General features: G+C 34.8%; 1 protein-coding gene across 2 annotated transcripts in view; it reads left to right on the top strand.

Moving 5' to 3' along the window:
• The window catches only part of TRDMT1 (tRNA aspartic acid methyltransferase 1), a 56,027-nt gene extending 35,977 nt beyond the window's left edge, over positions 1-20,050 (top strand). The window contains exons 4-11 of one of the 2 annotated variants that reach the window (XM_080810514.1): positions 2,096-2,167; positions 2,787-2,852; positions 3,834-3,903; positions 5,726-5,809; positions 8,183-8,526; positions 10,528-10,585; positions 11,604-11,733; positions 17,434-20,050. In XM_080810514.1, coding sequence (XP_080666640.1) covers positions 2,096-2,167; positions 2,787-2,852; positions 3,834-3,903; positions 5,726-5,809; positions 8,183-8,526; positions 10,528-10,585; positions 11,604-11,733; positions 17,434-17,534 — 925 coding nt within the window. In that variant the 3' untranslated portion in view covers positions 17,535-20,050. The remainder of the gene's footprint in view (positions 1-2,095; positions 2,168-2,786; positions 2,853-3,833; positions 3,904-5,725; positions 5,810-8,182; positions 8,527-10,527; positions 10,586-11,603; positions 11,734-17,433) is intronic. The other variant, XM_080810515.1, reaches the window with a different exon arrangement.

Here is a 20,050-nt window from a genome sequence, read left to right as displayed (position 1 = left end):
TAAAAGCTAATCAAGAATGCATTTGTGAATTTTATGTTTCTCAGAATTCATATGTACACTGAGTAATTCTGACTTTTTATAGCTATTTTGTAGTTCATTTTTTTATTATCTAGTATTTATTTCTGTGTTTCAGGGAATTATATCTTAGATGAAATCTTGACTAATCCATCTTCATTTAGATATTTTTAATTATTTTAAATAATAGTAACAATCCTCTGTCTTACATAGAGTATGCCATTTAATTTAACGAGCCTATGGGTTAGGTGTTAATGTTATCATCATTGTAGAGGTGAGAATCTGAGGCACAGAAAGATTAAGTAATTTTTTTTTTTTTTTTAAATTTTTTTATTTATTTGTTAGAGAGAGAGCGAGCGAGCACAGGCAGACAGAGTGGTAGGCAGAGGCAGAGGGAGAAGCAGGCTCCCCGCGGAGCAAGGAGCCTGATGTGGGACTCGATTCCAGGACGCTGGGATCATGACCTGAGCCGAAGGCAGCTGCTTAACCAACTGAGCCACCCAGGCGTCCCAGATTAAGTAATTTTTTTAAGGCCATACAATTAGAAAATATCAGAGCCAGGATTTATCAGTTATTTTATATGTTCCTATGTAAATGTATAAGATGATTTTAAGTGGGATATCACATGTAATGAATATTCTCATTTAAATGAATATTCTCATGCTTAATTTCCATCTAAGTTTTGCTTTATATAAACAACTCTAGGAAATTAATTCCCCAAGGATTATTGTGCACTTACAAGCCAGGCATTGCTTTTGATACTGTAGTTCCTGTCCTCAAGGAGCTTATAGTTTAAGGAAATGACTGAGAAATAATTATCATAATGTGATAAAAGCTATGTAATAAATGAACACTAGAAGTGCCATGAGAGCACAGAGGAGAAAATGGCTTGCTACCAACCAGGGGACAGGAGTTCTTTGAGAGGCAGTATCTGTGCCTGAAAGTAGATTGGGAATTCATCAGAGAATACAGAGAGCATTCCATATAAAGATGCCTCCGAACATATGTGAGCATATGGCCTATTTAACTACAGTAAGTAGGACGTACAGAACAGAATGCAGCCCCAGCACTGTGTAGCCTCATCACTGCTGTACTGGGCCTCCTGTGTCTTCCCAGCACCAGCAGCCCAACTCCAGCTGCTGATGGCAGCAGTAACTGGTTCTGTACTACCGCCATCATTGCAATGCTGAGAGGAAAGGGACATAGTGAGAAGAACCCAAGATTTCTGAGGTATCTATTCAAGTCCACTCTAAGTGTCCCTCTGAGCCTCAGATCCACAGATGATTCTGGCCCTGCTGGAAGGTATGAGGGAACTGACAAGTGATGTCAAGTAACTCATCTAAGGCGATGAAGCTGGGAAGTACCCAAGTCTTAAACCCTGTCCTCTGTTTCTACTACTCAGGCTCAATCCAAGTCTTCATTTCTGCGTGATTCTTGATCACACGGAATCTTACTTGTAAGATCTAATTGCTAGTCCAGACACTGGCTGTTTACGTGTCCCGTTCTGACCTAGTTAGTCTAACCAAGTTGTAACTCCTGCTTGTAGAATCAAGCATTCGGGTTATGTCCTTACCTTTTGCATTGGACGAAATTGTCTTGGTTTTACCTACTATGGTCTGCTTAGGTGATGATTAGTTATCAATGCCATTACTCTGTGTTGCCACCCTACCTAACCAGCTCATTCATCTGAACTTTTGTTTTCTCATTTGGGACAGAGCAAAAGGTGTCATCAACCAATTGTGTGTGTGCGGTATGTGTGTGTCTTTTCTAAACAAAGTGATTTTAAGAGGGTAATTGATTTTATTCTCTATTGATTATTTTGTTCTTCTTTGCCTCATGTAAGTCATTTGGCATATTGTTTTATAATAAGCATATTTATTAGATAGGCAGGGGTTTTTTCATTTTAATTAAGTGAATAAATGCATTTTGTTCTCTATAGCAACAAAGATGATCATATTTTTTGTGGAGACCAACTAATTTCAGTTCTCTCAGTTTTGATGTTTTAAAAGTGATTAGGTATCTTTCTGTAAGGAAGATTCTTGATGAATTTTATTTTATTTGTACCTTCTTTATCCTTTAGAATTGGCCTGCAAGGTGATGTGACTGACCCAAGGACAAATAGCCTCTTATATATCCTAGATATTCTCCCAAGGTAAAAATTTTGTACAAGCTTACCTTAAATTTAAAACTTTGGATCTGGAAGAATGTGATATTTGTCATTTTATAGAGATTAGCAGCTTATAATACAGCCTTCAGATACTGTGCACGTCATTTATCTTCTTCTGCCATGACTGATAGAGTAACTGCAAATGTTTGCCAGTTCCGTGGTTGCCACTGCAGTGAGTAACAGGGAATTACAGTCTAATAGCTAAATTCTGTTGCCTCTCCTTACACTATTGATGCAAGTGATGCTAATGTTGGTGAATGCTCTTGCCCAAGGCCTGGAAACTTGTGCTAACCCTAGAAGCTGCTGTTCTATATAAATGGCAGCCCTTTGAGTTGTGCAGTTCAGAGCCTCTGTATGAACCCGTGTTTTCTGATAAATTTCAATGGAAATTAACATTTCAAATGTTAACTTCAGTAGCTATGCCACTTTTGTGGGGAAAATGAATAAAATATAAGTTGTCTCTATCCTCTATAAAATCCTTTTATAAAAAAGAGAGTGCAGAAAATTACTTACCTCATATCTCCCACAAGCAAGGATTTTCTTTACTTCTTACTCCTTAGTAATGACATGATTAGAATTGTATTTGTTTTTGTTTTTGTTTTAGATTACAAAAATTACCGAAATATATTCTTTTAGAAAATGTTAAAGGCTTTGAAGTATCCTCTACAAGGTAAAAATGTATTTATTTGCATTGTGTTCATCTTAGACTTGGCATATTGTAAGAGCCATTGTGAAATAAAGATCTTAAAAATAAACCATATATTCTGACATTTTACGTATATTATATATTTTAGTCATTAATACTGATTTTGACTAATTAAAGTTTGTGGGTTGTTTTTTTTTTTTTAAATATTTTATTTATTTATTTGACAGAGAGAGAGGTCACAGGTAGGCAGAGAGGCAGGCAGAGAGAGAGAAGGAAGCAGGTTCCCCGCTGAGCAGAGAGCCTGATACGGGGCTTGATCCCAGGACCCTGAGATCATGACCTGAGCCGAAGGCAGAGGCTTTAACTCGCTGAGCCACCCAGGCACCCCTGATTTTTACTAATTAAATATAAAGTTTCAAAAAGTTAGATTCACCTGATTCCCATTCTGATGTGTTTGAATTTTTGCAGAATAAGCACTCAGTTTTAGCTGCTAATGTGTTGCCTGTTTCTTTGGATGTAGGAATGTTCTCAGTAAGAAATGTTCCTGTTGATAGGCATTTTCTGTCCTGCAGTTAGGAGAAGTAAGCCTTGGGTCAGAGAGCTTTCAGATGGTAGTCCAGCCAGAAAGTATCTGTGTCCTTGAACTGGCTACTGTCTGATCATTGCTCCCCCATCTGATTTGCTACAGATAGAGGTCCATCCCAGTAGCAAATTTAACATCAGTAGACTAGTGATTCTAATTCTGGATAGAATACAGCCCCAGGTGGGATAAATTATCTGGCAGCTTTACTTATTTATAATAGGAATCATCTCTATCCTTTTTTTGAGAAATATAATTTCTCAAGTACTGGACTTAATAATTACAACCTAGGGTCGTTCAGTTTCTAAACAAGTTGGGTGGAGATACAGTTTTCACATAAAATGAAGTTACGTATAATTTTTTATATGAGAACCCCATTTCCACCTATCGGGTGAAAGCTTTTCTTTCTTATTTTTTCTTTTCAGAGATCTGTTAATACAAACATTAGAAAATTGTGGTTTTCAGTACCAGGAATTTCTGTTATCTCCAACATCTGTAGGTATCACAATTATTAATTTTCCTATACATTTTCCTTTCCTTTTTTTTTTTTTTAAGATTTTATTTCTTTATTTGACAGAAAGAGAGTTAGAGAGGGAACATAAGCAGGGGGAGTTGGAAAGGGAGAAGCAGGCTTCCCTCAGAGCAGGGAGCCCCACACGGGGCTCCATCCCAGGCCCCTGGGTTCATGACCTGAGCTGAAGGCAGTCTCTTAACAACTGAACCACCCAGGCGCCTCCTTATACATTTTCCTAAAGTGAATTTGACTCAATAAAGAAAATAGATCTGTTTTGAATGATATTATACTTAAATCTTGAAATTGTTCAGGCATTGGTCTTACTTTCTAAAGAATATTGTACAGGCATATAGATTTATTTATACATATTTTATGGAAAATATTATATAGCTTGAAGAGAGAATATACATCTCTCTTTTTTAAAAAAGATTTTATTTCTTTATTTGAGAGAGAGAGCACAAGCAGGGGGAAGGGAAGGCAGAGGGACAAGCAGGCTCCTTGCTAAGCAAGGAGCCTGACATGGGGCTGGGACCCTGGGATCATGACCTGAGCCAAAGGAAGACACTTATCGGACTGTGTCACCCAGGGGTCCTGAGAATATAAATTACTTTTCACACAGAAAATAAAGGATAGTTTGTTTTCAAAATCTATGACATTTGGTAGTTCCGAATCAGGTGTTCTGTAGTTTGATAATAATTCAGAATCATCCAAAATAAAAAACAAATGAACATATGACAGTTTTCTAATTAGTTTTTTTGGGGGACATACCATTAAAAATGAAAACACCATGAAATCTTGCCATTTGCAATGATGTGATGGAGCTGGAGGGTATAAATGCTAAGCAAACTAGGTCAGTCAGAGAAAGACAAAATATCATATGGTTTTACTTATATGTGGAATTTAAGAAAGAAAACAAATGAACAAAGGAAAAAAAGACAAACCAAGAAACAGACTTTTTAACTGTAGAGAACAAACTGATAGTTGCCAGGGGTAGGGCAAGGGGTGGAGGGATGGGTTAAACAGGGAATGGGAATTAAGGGGTGCCGTTGTGATGAGCACTGGGTATTGTATGTAAGTGACAAATAACTAAATTCTACACCTGAAACTAATATAACACTGTATGTTAACTATACTGGAATTAAAATAAAATAGAATAAAATAAAAAAATAAAATGCAAACATTGTTTTTATTTCATGAATATGAAATTGAAGTGGTTATGACATTTGGTAGATCTTTTATATTATGAGTATCACCATTTATTTTTTCTTTTGTCATTGTGTTTGTGGCCTTTTATTATCTTTAGCCTGTTATACAGTTATTTGCCCTGAAATTAAAAGAAAACCCATTTCAAAAATTAGGTGTACATGAAGTATGGAAATTGGCATTATGTGTGATCTCATTAAGTTTATTTCATATTTACTGCCTTCTAACTTTTAAAATTTAGTGCAGCCTCCTTTTTTAATAAAGTGAGGCAATAAATAGCCAGTAGCTATATTTGAATTTTATTTTTTATGATTATTATTAATAATGAATGTGAGAATGTCTATATAACTTATTATCTGGGAAATAGAAAATGAAAGTGACTCAAAGGCATATGACTCATCAGATTCAATCTCTGTTCATTCAAATAAAGGTATAAAGCACCAGTTTAAAAGGTTTAAGAATTTGCTACAAGAGTCTTCCACATATCAATAACAGAATTTTTTCTGGCAGAAACTAAATGCATACCTGTATGAGTTTTTTTGATAGGTGCAACAGTTGATGCAGATCTCTTTAGTAACTAACTGCTCTGCTTTACTCCAGCTTGGCATTCCAAATTCAAGGCTCCGGTATTTCCTTATTGCAAAGCTTCAGTCAGAACCATTACCTTTTCAAGCCCCTGGTCAGGTATTATTATTATTATTATTATTATTATTATTATTAATCTATTATAAGTGTATCTCAGTCTGCTAATTTTTTCAAGAACTAATTGGTGGAAGCTTACATGTCTCCTGTTGAGCCTATAATATAGACCATGGCCTAGGTCTATTTCCTAGAGCTTTTTCCTCTCCTGATGATGTTTTTATTGTTTTAAACAAGATAAAAAACACCTTTTTTTTCATTACTAGAAAAAAATGTAAGTTAAAAGTTAAAAAAAAAAAAACCTGTCATCAGTGCTGTTATCCTCCTTTTCCCCTATCATTTCCCCTTTGACCATTGGCTATTTTGTATCTGTCATTTTCCCCCCAATACAAGCCATTGATTTTTTTTTTTTTAACTTTTTATTTATTTGTTTGACAGAGAGAGAGAGAGGGCACAAGTAGGCAGAGTGTCAGGCAGAGAGAGAGGGAAAAGCAGGCTCTCTGCCAAGCAGGGAGCCCGATGAGGGGCTCGATCCCAGGACGCTGGGATCATGACCCGAGCTAAAGGCAGATGCTTAACCGACTGAGCCACCCCGGCACCTCCCATTGATTATTTTTGATAAAATTCATTACACTGTCCTAACAATGGCTTAACAGTATTTTAACACATGGTTGCATTTTCTTTGAAGTCAGTGCTATTCAGCCTTAATTGATTAAAATATAGCTAGAATAAAAATATAGCTAGAATAAAATAAATAAAATAGCTAGAATAAAATAAAATAAAAATATAGCTAGAATAAAATACTCAATTGCTAGATAGGATCTCTAATTATGCAAGCTCCTGTACATCTTTTTGTCAAAATTGCTATGGAAAACAGAATTTCAGTGATTCAGTGAAGCTCTCCTAAGTCATGTCCTACTATTAGGGGGTCAGTATTGTTTGGATTCCTTGCCATACGGTACCAAAAATCTCCCCTTCCATGGTGGTCAATCCCAAAAACAGTATATAAACTATATTAACAAAGATATTAGCATTAAAAATTCCTGGAACTATTTTTCTTTTACAAAATAGGACATTCATTATGCATGGTTACCTATTTTGCAGGAACAAGGTTTTCCTGTGGGGCTCATGAGTAGAAATAACCTTTCAGGGTAAAAAGGGCTTTCCTTTTCTGAATTACTAGTTTTCCTCTAGATCATGGGTGTATTCCAGTTTTTCTTTTTTAGTGAAGGAGTATGGCAAAGTTTGAACCAATGCACATTTTTGGAAATATTAATGTTACTTTCTTTTCTTTTCTTCTTCTTTTTTTTTTTAATGCTGTGCCTTTTATTCCCATGACTTATTCATACCTAATGTTACTTTCTAAACTTCTTCTTTAAATATGATACTGTATTTTAATAACTCAACAAAGAAATAGGAAGTATGCTGAATATAGATACAGCATCATATCTGAACTTCCTATTGCTTTGTTGAATGTTTTCTTAATAAATACAGCAAGCAGTAAATCCATGGAATAAATCAGTTCTAACCTGATGACACTATAGCTATATAATGAAAAATTTACAATAACTTGTACACATACAGGGACACCTGGGTGGCTCAGTGGGTTAAAGCCTCTGCCTTCGGCTCAGGTCATGATCCCAGGGTCCTGGGATCGAGCCCCGCATCGGGCGCTCTGCTCAGCGGGGAGCCTGCTTCCTCCTCTCTCTCTGCCTGCCTCTCTGCCTCCTTGTGATCACTGTCAAATAAATAAATAAATAAATAAAATCTTTAAATAACTTGTACACATACAAGTAAATCACAATTCCTATGTTTTTAATGACAACTCTATAAAGGCTAAAGCCATTTTTTGCATAATGTTGACTAGACATTATTTGTCATTCTTTTTTTTTTTTTTTTTTAAACACCAGTTCTCATCGATCAGGTCAAACATATTGGAGAGATGTTCTTGCCAGTCTTTTTTTTTTTTTTTTTAAGATTTTATTTATTTACTTGACAGAGATCACAAGTAGGCAGAGACACAGGCAGAGAGAGAGAGGGGGAAGCAGGCTCCCTCCTGAGCAGAGAGCCCGATGTGAGGCTCAATCCCAGGACCCCGGGACCATCACCTGAGCTGAAGGCAGATGCTTTAACCCACTGAGCCACCCAGGTGCCCCTCCCCTTTTCAAAGATTTTATTTATTTATTTGACAGACAGAGATCACAAGGAGGCAGAAAGGCAGGCAGAGAGAGAGGGGGGAAGCAAGCTCCCTGCTGAGCAGAGAGCCTGACATGGGGCTGGATCCTAGGACCCTGGGATAATGACCTAAGCCGAAGGAGGCTTTAACCCAATGAGCCACCCAGGTGCCCCCCAGGTGCCCTTTTGTCATTCATTTTTAAGAAAGCTTTTAACAGGCTTTGTATTTTCACTTAATGCCAGGTACTGACGGAGTTTCCCAAAATTGAATCTGAACGTCCAGAAAGAAATACAATAGATGCAGAAAATAAAACGGAAAGAAAGAAAATTGAACCAAATATTTGCTCTGATAAGAGCAGACAGTGTTCTGGAAAAGAGGCCATTCTTTTTAAGCTTGAAACTGTAGAAGAAATTGACCGGAAACATCACCAGGACAGTGATCTGTCTGTGCAAATGCTAAAAGATTTTCTTGAAGATGATGTTGACATGAATCAGTATTTTTTGCCTCCAAAGTCATTGCTGCGATACGCTCTTTTGTTTGACATTGTGAAGTCCACGTGCAGAAGGTCCACATGCTTTACCAAAGGGTAGGTTTTAAAGAGACTCTTAAAATGGGTTATTCAAAATAGCCAGGTTTTTATGGCTATCATTTCTTTCAGTTCTTCTTAAAACAAGGAGCATTTTACAAAATGTTTCTGCTGGAATGATTTTTTTTTTTCCTTTTTGCCCTTAATTGCCTGCTTTCGTGTTCCAATAGAATGCACGAGCGAAAATTCCTTCTGGCAGAACATTATGTGCACAACCCACAAAAGTGCTCATAAAACACAATGCCGTTTGTTTGGTGACCTTCATAAGAGCTTAATTACCCGTGGTGGAAACATGGTTTCTGTAGATATTGAATTGCTACTTTTTAGCACCTTTCTTTTCATGGCACATCACACTTCAAAAATTTATGTCCACTCTCATGATCAATATATAAGAAGAAATTAAATTTTAATATCTAGAAATAAAGTTAAATCATCTGGTGCATATTAAAGCATATTTAAATTTTATTCAGTTTTTAAAAAAATAATTAATATATTTTTATGGTTCAAAATTCAAAGGCACAAAGATTGTGAGGCTCCTTTCCCTATCTCTTGCTCATTCAATTTTCCTTCTTACATGCCACCAGAGATTTCAGTTTACTGTCTAATCTTCCAAAGGTATGGTGTGTGAGGGTGTATTTAAATACACATGTATATTTTACCCCCCTTTTTTTAAGTAAATGGTAATATACTGTACTTTTTTCATACACAATATAAACTGGATATTATAACATATGAATACATAAAGAACTTTTCCATTCTCATGGTATATCATAATGCCTTTTATTGGCTACCTTTGGGTTATTTTTTGAATGTTAATATGTTTTTCATCAATTTTTTACAAACCTACAAAGAAGGGGAAAGTAAGGCCTTTCCAGAAAATTTTATAAAAGATCCCTAGCTCCGCTTTGTTAATGTCACTCAACCTCATTTGATGAGTAATTGTATGATTTGAAACTTCAAACTTTCTCTTTTCACTCACTAGTTAGCTTTCATGCATGCTATGTCCCAATACAAGCATACCAGATTTATTCTGATTTTATCATGTTCTGCCCTTGTACTTCCAGGGCAACTGGTTTATTGCTTTGCATTGCCTTAAAAGGCTTTACTCAGCTGTTGTCTGTTTCCAAGGATGATAAGAAGACAAGACTTATCAGTTTGGTAATAAAAAACAACCTTGAAATTCGTTTGTAATTATAAAGATGGTATAAAGGAAGCCTTACTATAAAAGTCTATTTTAGTGTAGATAATATAAACTGGCATATACACATACACACCCATGCATATGAGAAAACATGATGAGAAAACACCGTGGTGTGCCTTTGTATTTTAAATTGATCCATTTGGGAAAAAATTTATGATAATATGTTGAACAGCTAGCTTGGCAGTGATCCTAGGGGAAGAAATATTACTAATATCTTGCTAGCTTTTTAAACTTTTAATACAGTTTTTTATACAATAGTTTCTTGGTTGTATGAAGAAGAGTGAAAACACTGCATCACGGTAGGAGGCAGACACATGTTCAGGGGGCCTGTGTTTGTCATGGCACTGGAGAGTGGGCTTCTCAGTTCATGAGGAGAAGTGATGGTTCAGGCATTATAAAAAATAGTAGCAATTTATTTTCACCTACTTAACATTTGGTTTAATGTGGCAGGGATGCCAGTATTGAATAGCATTTGGATATAGTCTTAACAAGTGCATGCTTTCTAGTGATGAACATTAAGAAATTGGCAATACAGAGAAATGATAATTAATAATGCATAATTCAAAGTGGTTTTTACACAACTCAAAACACTATGCCAACTCTAGTGTCTAGAAGTTTAAATAGAGTGATCTTATGTCTTCCACCCAGGAATTTTTTACTTACAGAGCATATTTATGTGTTTCATACTATTTTAGAAGGATATAACTATGTAGATTGGTTAATTCATTCAAGAAATATTTAAGAAATTTGACATTAACTAATACATTAGATGCTGCATAATACACGTGTTAATCTTTCAGTTATGGAAGCTACATAGAAGGGACAGGATCTGTGTTACAGACCACAGAGGATGTGGAGGTATTGTATATGCTTTAGAACTAAAATATTTGAAAATTATTTTAAATAAACCTATTTAATACTTAAAATTTGGGAATATTAAAATAATTTTACATGTTTAATTGGGAATGAATATACATATTACTTATATATTAATAATCTCTATAATTCTTTACAGTAAATCTCTTTTTATTTGTTGTTGCTAGGTTACTTTCTGTACAAAAAATATTTTATGTTTCACTTTCTCTTTTCTTATTTTCACCTTTGGTATTCTTTTTACTCTGAAATGAGTAAATTGAGATGCAGCATACAAGAGTTAATGTTCTCTAAAATTATGCACTAATATCTTAATATTCCCTTGGATCACACACTATAAAACTACCTTTTAGGGAAAGAAATCTACATCTTAGCAAGACTCTTTATTAATACTTCAATTGTAAAATAATTGAAAATAAGCTTGATATGCTACAAAAATATTTCATACTTTTGAATAATTTTGAAGAGAAATCATGTTATCTTCTTTTATACTGAATTAAACTCTTACCATTTGTAAAATTTACCCTTGGTAAAAATCCTATTAGAGGCAAATGGATGTGGGAATTTATTTTTACCAAAGGTATTTCATCATTTTAAGAAAATAGTTTGATGAAATTGATCATAAACAGTAAACATTTTAATGATCTACTTGTTAGCATTGTGAAGTTGATTTCATTTGTTGATCAGGTTTCTTTTTCATGTCTTTCAGTGTATTTCTTTTATGTCATATTGCCATTGTTTTTTTCTTATGATTTAATTTTTGAGGGATCAAAAATGACAGGTAAACTGAAAGTTTCCTGATTTGTTCAACATTAAGCTTTTCCTTTTCAGACATTTCATTTTCGAAGTTTATATTGCCATTGATGAGCCAGTTATAGAATTCATTGCAAGAGACATTCTGCTGTGTGTTCATCCTTTTTGAGTCTTCTTATAAGAGATGATCTTATCTTCACAAATCTACTTGCACTCTACTTTATCAGTTATCTTGGCTGTTTTCTTACAGATTGAGGATATCTACAAATCCCTTACCAATTTGCCACAAGAAGAAAAGATAACAAAATTGTTAATGCTTAAACTTCGGTATTTCACTCCTAAAGAAATAGCAAATCTCCTTGGATTTCCTTCAGAGTTCGGTATGTGGGATACACGCAGACCCAAGCTTTTGTTTATTAAAGGTGCTAAGAGTTCAGTAGGGACTCATAGGTGTATTTTATGAATAAACCCTTGCCCAGACAGATGGATGTAAGGGACCTTCCTTTCCTGATCATGCCATTTTTGACATTTTCCTTCCCTCTTCTTTCTGCTTTTGTTCTTAATCTGCCAAAGTCCATTCCCTTCAGCCTCTATGCTCTCTCCCTTTACTCCAGTCCTGGTCCCCGAGTGGTTTTGGGAAAGGAGAGCCAAAACTGCAACTTTTCTCACCTCTCCCCACAGATGGTTGTTAATAGCATGTCCGTCTCTGGCTTTATTTTCTTGATTCCAGAAGTCGTGTTCTAATAACCCCACACTAGATCTTGTGAAAGAATGCCAGAATTGTCCTTTTTATGAAGAAATTAAAAGGTTGTTGAGGAATTAATTTATTTTTTTGGTGGTAAGTATATTTGTATTTATGCTCTTCAGAGACACATGCTACCAGTTATGCACCTTTTGTCCTCCCTATGAGTGGGGAAAAGAGACGGAGTCTGGGAAGGAGTGTTCCTAATGGCAAGAAAGGGTGACTCAGGAGCACAGATGCCAGAATGGACAAAATGATTGCAGAGCCTGAAGCAGGCAGTCTCAATAACAGAAAGGAAGATACAGTAGCAGAGTGAGAAAGACGCAGTCCTAACTCCTTTGCAGTCCAGGAAATCCAGGCGTTGTTGCCTTTAGGAGATTGGGCACATGGCCCTGGCCTTGTCGAGTGCCTGCCCCATCCCGGATCTCTCCATCCCTGATCTCTCCTTCCTGGTGCCTGTGCTCTCCACGGTACTGATGCCATCAGTTTTATAGGCTGGGGTGGGTGTGTGGCCAGTACATGGCTCGTGGTGACTGAGGAAAGACAAACTTCTCTAACATGCTTTCAGGACTGCACAAAGAGGAAGAGAGTTATCAAAAATAACTCTGGGGGTTTGAATGCAGAAAAGCCAAACTTTTCTAAATCCAGTATTGTTAAACAATATTAATACAGTACTATTTTTGAAGTAGATAATGGGTTAAATAGAGCATGTTTTAAATTCTAAATAATGGATTTACAGATGAAGTTTTGGAACACATCCTTCTGTACATGGGGGGTAAACTGACTGTATAATTTGTCCTCTTGGTATTTGGTTCTCGGAGTGTAGTCACAGCAACCAGGTTTATTTTGTAACTCTCTGCCTTTTTCTTGGTGATCTCATTCAGTCACAAATATCCTGGGGAGTGTTATTTAAGAAAAACACAAACTTTCCTTGTCTTAGTCTATGTCACAAAATGAGTGAGAACATCATAAAACAAATAAAGAGCTGGGAATTGGACTCAGGAATTTTATTCCCAGTCTGCCTTTTTGCTTACTGTTTTTTTTTCTTTCTTTTTTAAAGATAAACAATAAAAGGTACTTTCCATAGCACTTAAAGAATGAAGTGATTTACTATCTAATAATTAATTCCTGTGTTTTGAGCGCATATATCTTTAAGCAGTGGTAATCACTGCAGAAATACTGACACTTCGCATGGACCCTAGAGTCAAACTGACTGAGTTTGAATCCTAGCAGCACCTTAATCTCTCCGCTTTAGTTTACACCTCTGTAGAATGGGGGTAATCACAGAACCAACTTCATAGGGTTGTCATGACCGTTAAGTGAGTTAACATATATAAAATGTTTACATGCTATCTGTAACACATTATAAAATTTAAATGTCAGCTTTTATTTTTAGAATGATGGACATTTATTTGCTTTTATAGCCTTTACTTCACAGTTTTTTTTCATCTTTTAAAAATTTTACGTAGGTAAATTAGGTTTTTCACAGCTCTCTGAAAGTATATGTATAATACATAAAAGAAAGGCTTTTTAATTGCTTAACCTTCTTTTAAAATATGTGATATATTTGTATAATCAGGCTTGATTGATGTCACCACTGAGCAGCACTGTGACAGACTGTCCTTCATGTGTGCTTCCAACATGATTGACTCTGAATCTGGAACGGGCATTGTTTGAGTTGTTTGTCTGTGGTCAATGATGGATTTGCATTGATCCTTTTACACATTTTGTGCTGGTTCTTTTTATGGCTAGTGGCATGCATTCGTGAGATAGCAAGCTTTGGAAGAGGCCACTAACCTACACTTACAGAATGAAAGCTGCTATCTTGACCTTGTTAATGCTATGTTTCTTTGTTTTTGAAGATTATTTTTATTTTTAATGTCCCAGTTTTTAAAAAGTCACCTTTTAATTTAAAAAAGTTATACCTGTATATAAAATACACCCCTCACACGTATATAATTTTTATAAATCTGACTTGTTTGCATTTAAACCTTTCTTACCCTGTGATATAATCTTAATATTACAAAAGGTCATCCCTGGAATATTCTAAGGCTGTGATCTATTTGTGTCTCTGGCTAAGTTGAATGAAATAATTTTTTTAGATGACTAATGTGCTTACCTAAGACATGTTATCTTTATAATAGCAGTTTTATGATATTGTTTAATTGCAAATATAATTTTATTATGTAATCACTTATTTTACTGCAATAACTATAATGTCAAGTGTTGATGAAGCAACTTTATCATAATTCTTCCTTCTGGTCTGCACAAAATATATAATTTCATTTTCTTAATACTTTTAAATTATTTCTTTCATTTTATTATATAAATTGCTTTTCCTTTATTTAATTGCTATGCCAAAGGATACTGAATAAGAAAATTGTAACTAACAATATAGTGTATATTTCATGGACAGTCTTTTATGTTGCTATTTGCAAGGCTTTGTTCTAGCAAATTTTGTATCTGTGGGCCAATTTATTTTAAAAAAGAATATAACAAATGGAAGTCCAATATGAGAAAGCACATATGTGGAAACAGAATATAAAAAACAACTGTGAGAGACTTGTATCCAGAATATATAAAGAACTCTCGGGGCACCTGGGTGGCTTAGTAGGTTAAGTGACTGCCTTCGGCTCAGGTCATGATCCCAGAGTTCTGGGATCGAGCCCCACATCGGGCTTCCTGCTCAGTGGGGCGTCTGCTTCTTCCTCTCCCTTTGCCACTCTGCCTGCTTGTCTCTCTGTCAAATAAATAAATAAAATCTTAAAAAAAAAACAACTCTCACAACTCAACAATAAAAAGAAAAATAATTCAATTAAAATTGGGTGAAGGATTTGAATAGGTATTTTCCAAAGAAGATGGACAAATGACCAGTAAGCACATGAAAAGATGTCTGCATCATTAGTTATTAGGGAAATGTAAATCAAAACCACAAGAAGATACCATTTCACAAAAAGACAAGCAATAACAGTGTTGACAAAGATGTGGAGAAATCACATCCCTTATACACTGCTGGTGGGAATATAAAACGGTGCAGCTACTTTGGAGAACAGTTTGGGAGTTCCTCAGATGTTAGACATGGAGTTACTGCATGAGTCAGCATTTTCACCCCCAGGAATATATATCCAAGAGAGCTGAAAACATGTCCACGCAAAAATGTATACAATATTTATAACAGCATTATTCATAATCAAAAAGTAGAAACAACCCAGTGTCTATCAGTGAATAAATGGATAAATGTGTTATATCCATGCAATAGAATACTGTTTAGTTATAAAGAGGAGGGAGTATTGGTACACCATGTTGCTTTGTTTCTTAGATTCCACATATAAGTGAGATCATAGAGTATTTGTCCTTTTTTCTTTGATTGACTTCATATAGCATAGTGCCCTCAAGGTCCATCTGTATTGTTGGAAATGGCCAGATTTCATTCTTTTTTTGTGACTGAATAGTATTCCTGTGTGTGTGTAGGTTGTTTTCATATCTTGGATATTATAAATAATGCTGCAGTGGACATGGGGTGCATATATCTTTTAAAATTAGTGTTTTCATTTTTACCCTATAAATACCCAGAAGTAAAATTACTAGATCATATGGTAGTTCTATTTTAAATTTGTTGGGGAAACTTCATACTGTTTTCCATAGTGGCTGTACCAATATACCTTCCCTCAGTATATTTTGCATATTAACTATTAGGTGTATGATTTGCAAATATTTTCTCCCATTCAGTAGATTGCGTTTTCCTTTTGTTGATGATTTTCTCTGCTTTGTTGTGCGAACGCTTTTTAATTTGTTGTAGTTCCACTTATTTATTTTTACTTTTTTTGCCTTTCCTTTGTCAGATCCAAAAAATTGTTGCCAAAATGTCAAGGAGCTTATTTTACTGCCTGTGTTTTCTTTTAGGAGTTGATGGTTTCAGGTCTTACATTCTAGTCTTTAATCCATTTTGAGTTAATTTTTGTGTATCAGAGCAGAGTTTTCAGCTTTATTCTTTCACAAGATGGCTTTGCTATTTAGATTCCTTTGTAATTCTGTATGAATTTAAGATTGTGTATTCCACTTCTGTGAAAAATGCCATTGGAATGATGATAGGTATTGCCTTGAATATGTAGACTTTGGATAGTGGACATTTTACTAATACTCCCTCCAGTCCATGAGCACATACTATCTTTCCATTTGTGTCTTCTTTCATTTCTTTCATCTGTTTCTTACAATCTTTTTTATGTGTACAGATCTTTTACGTCCTTAATTAAATTTATTTTTAGGTATTTTATTCTTTCTGATGGAATTGTAAATGGGATTGTTAATTTCTCTTTCTGGTAGTTTGTTATCAGTATATAGAAACACAAGAGATCTTTGTATATTAATTTTGTATCCTGAAACTTCACTGATTTTATTTATTAGTTCTGACAGCTCTTTTTGGTGGAGTCTTTGGGTTTTTATAGATATAATATCATGTCATCAGCAAATTGTGACAGTTTTGCTTTTCCCTTTCCATTTTGGATGCCTGTTATCTCTTTCTTTGCCTAATTGCTCTGGCTTCCAATACTATGACTTCCAATACTATGTTGAGTAAAAGTGGCAAGAGTGAGCATCCCTGTCTTGTTCCTGATCTTGGAGGAAATTTTTTAGCTTTTTACTTTCGAGTATGATGTTAGCTGTGGGCCAGCTTTCTTTTTGAGGTAATAAAAATGTTCTAGAATTAAATAGTGGGGATGTATGCAAAACTCTGACTATTCTAAAAACCACTGAATTTTACATTTTAAAAGGGTGAATTTTATGTCCATAAAACTATTAATTTTTTTTAACATTTTATTTATTTATTTAAGAGAGAGAGAGAGAGAGAGCATGAGAGGGGAGAAGGTCAGAGGGAGAAACAGACTCCCTGTGGAGCTGGGAGCCCGATGCGGGACTCGATCCTGGAATTCTGGGATCAGGACCTGAGCTGAAGGCAGTGGCTTAACCAAATGAGCCACCCAGGCACCCCCATAAAGCTGTTATTAAGTAAAGGAAAACAACTGTGAAATAATGGTAGCCACTACTTTTCCTGACGTGCTTTAAAATACAGATTTTGATGAGTTTCATGGGTATTATGGTATACTTATGTGTACACTGAGTATAATATGTTATGTGACATGATAATATCACATTGTGTAGGCAATGTAACCTTATATTTTTGGCTTCAAATTCTCACTTGTTAGTTGAATTTCATGGAGATTTTAGGGACTTATTTACGTGAATGACCACTGTGTTCTTACAAAAAGATACATCATCCTTTTATCTTTGGAAGTTAATATTTTAAATGATTGTATTGTGAATTATTATCTCTCTTTTCTAGGATTTCCTGAGAAGATAACAGTGAAACAGCGTTATCGTCTACTTGGAAATAGTCTCAATGTGCATGTAGTAGCTAAACTAATCAAAATCCTGTGTGAATAATTTAAAAATGACTATGAAAGATGGTCACATTATTTCTTCATATCCAGGTGGTAATTCTAAAATTGTATTCTGAATTGGTTTTGATGAAATTCAACTAAACTATCTTTCTCTTTAAAAAGAAGTTTGGTTTTATCATAAAAAGGCCAGTTTTTTCCCTAAATTTGTATTACTGTATTTTGTAAAGCAGAAATTATTATTATGCTTTAAGAGAATATATTTTCATATGAAATTGCTAAATATACCTGTAAAATATTCTTTTTAATATTATGATATTGACAAATTTAGGAACGTTGGAGTTTGAATGTCTTAGTATTTTATGAAGTGTCATGACAGGCATAGTATAGTGAACCTAAGATATTATGTTTTTATATGTTAATTAAACAAATTACTTTATGAATCCTATCATTTTTTTGTTAGATGATTAATTCCTCATTCTAAAATGATGATTCTAATTTTGGCCTATTTCAAACATTGAATATTTTACTTAATTCTAATCCTTTAAACATTTCTTAATTGTAGCTAAACAAATGCATATAATATTTTAAAACAAATTATCATCATTCATTGTTCTTACAATAGTCTGAAGAAAATGTCAGAAAAATAATCCTAAATTCTTGATTACCTCTCCAATGGAAGCTACAGAAGATGTAGGTACACATGATCTGATTATCTTTTATTCTACCTCCATCTGAACCTCGAAACTTCATTGTCTCTTCTTTTGCTATTTGTAAATAACTTTCCTTCAGTTTGCTATCATCAGAGCTTGCTTTTGTCTTCCTTCTCTGCTGCTTCTTGTAAGTTAAATTTTCCATCACATTCTAAGGATGTAGCATGACATTCAGATTTTAGGGAGGAGACTCTGCCCTCTGACCCCAATTCATATGACTGTTCTATGACTTAGCTTTTTAAACTTTTGCTTTCTCTTTCAGTAGACTTCTTGGAATTTGGGTTTCTAATCAGACTGTCTTATACCATAAATCCTGTGGTTTTGATTTCAGTGATAAAAGCAAGGGACAAAAAAAAAGAAAATTGAAGTAAGACCAGAAATTGTATTACAAAATAAAAATGATATTTTTATTCTTAAAAGATAATCATTTTGATGTGGAGAAATTTGAACCCTGTGCCCTGCTGATGGAAATATAAAATGGTGCAGCCACTGCAGAAAATAGATGATGATTCCTTAAAAAAAAATTGAACATATAATTACCATGTGATCCAGCAATTCCGCTTCTGGGTATTTACCCAAAAGGATTGAAAGTAAGGACTTGAACGGATATTTGTACACTAATGTTTATAGAAGCATTATTCACAATAGCCAAGAAGTGGAAATGATCAAAGTGTCCATCAGTGGATGAATGCATAAACAAAATGTGATGTATACTTGTGTGGAATATTACTCAACCATGAAAAGAAATTCTGACACGTGCAACAACATGGATGACCCTTAAAGATACTATGGTCAGTGAAATAAGCCAGACACAAGAGGACAAATTTTCTGTAATTCCACTTATATGGGGTATGTGAAAGCATCAAGTTCATGGAGACAGACAGTAGACTAGGCTTTACCATGGCTTGGGGCACCTGGGGAATGGGAGTTCATGTTTAATGGGTACAGAGTTTCTGTTTGGGGTGGTGAAAACATTCTGGGGATAGATGGTGGTGATGGTTGCCCAGAGGTGTAAATGTACTTAATGCTACTGAACTGCATATTTAACAGTCCTTAGAAGGGCAAGTTTTATGTTATATACATTTTACCACAATTTAATAAAAAACATAATTGTCCCCCTACCAACATTTTTTTCAGAGGAGCTCATAGAGAAGTATGGATATAGGGAAGCTGTAGGCCAGTGCATACATGTGTCAATGATCACATCTACATTTTGTGTATGATGTTTAAAGACAAACCTTATTACAAGTCTCATAAGTTTTAGTATACAACAGTCTGAAATTCCTTTGGCACACTTTCACTAGGTTCTCTTCACTGTTGAAAGAATCTCACTAATAAAAAGGTTCAGAGTTTTACTGTGATTAAGCTATAATTACAGTGTCCTATGCCCCATTGAGCAATGTCACACAAAATAACTGTTGAGTCCAGTGCACCAACTGTAAACCTAGAAAAGCTCTGTCGAGTGTTTTCCTCCTAACTAAAAGAACATTGCTTTGTGAATTTTTTTAAATTATTGAAATATATTCATGGGCATCTGATGATTCTTGCCCTTGAAAATAAAAAAGTAGCAAGCATAAAACTCATACCTTAACAAAGACATATTTAACTGTGTAGTATACTTAGTTTATATGTATGTGCAAAATTAGTCTTAAAAATGGTATTTTATTGAATGCCTACTCTATATTATCAGTAATAAATATGCCTAACATTTGTTCTAGAAATCCTATTTTCTGATGTTTGGACTTACTGTTAACTTATGCAGTATTTTGGAAACTATAGCCTCTTCTAAAAAGAACTGTGTGCAATGAAATCCTTGCCATTTCTAACAGTAAACTGACTTTTTATCCTC

Source organism: Martes martes (genome assembly GCF_963455335.1).
Source record: "Martes martes genome assembly, chromosome: 8".
Classification (NCBI taxonomy): domain Eukaryota; kingdom Metazoa; phylum Chordata; class Mammalia; order Carnivora; family Mustelidae; genus Martes; species Martes martes.
Note: the sequence above shows the minus strand (reverse complement) of the source record. Positions and strands in the feature narration are given on the sequence as shown.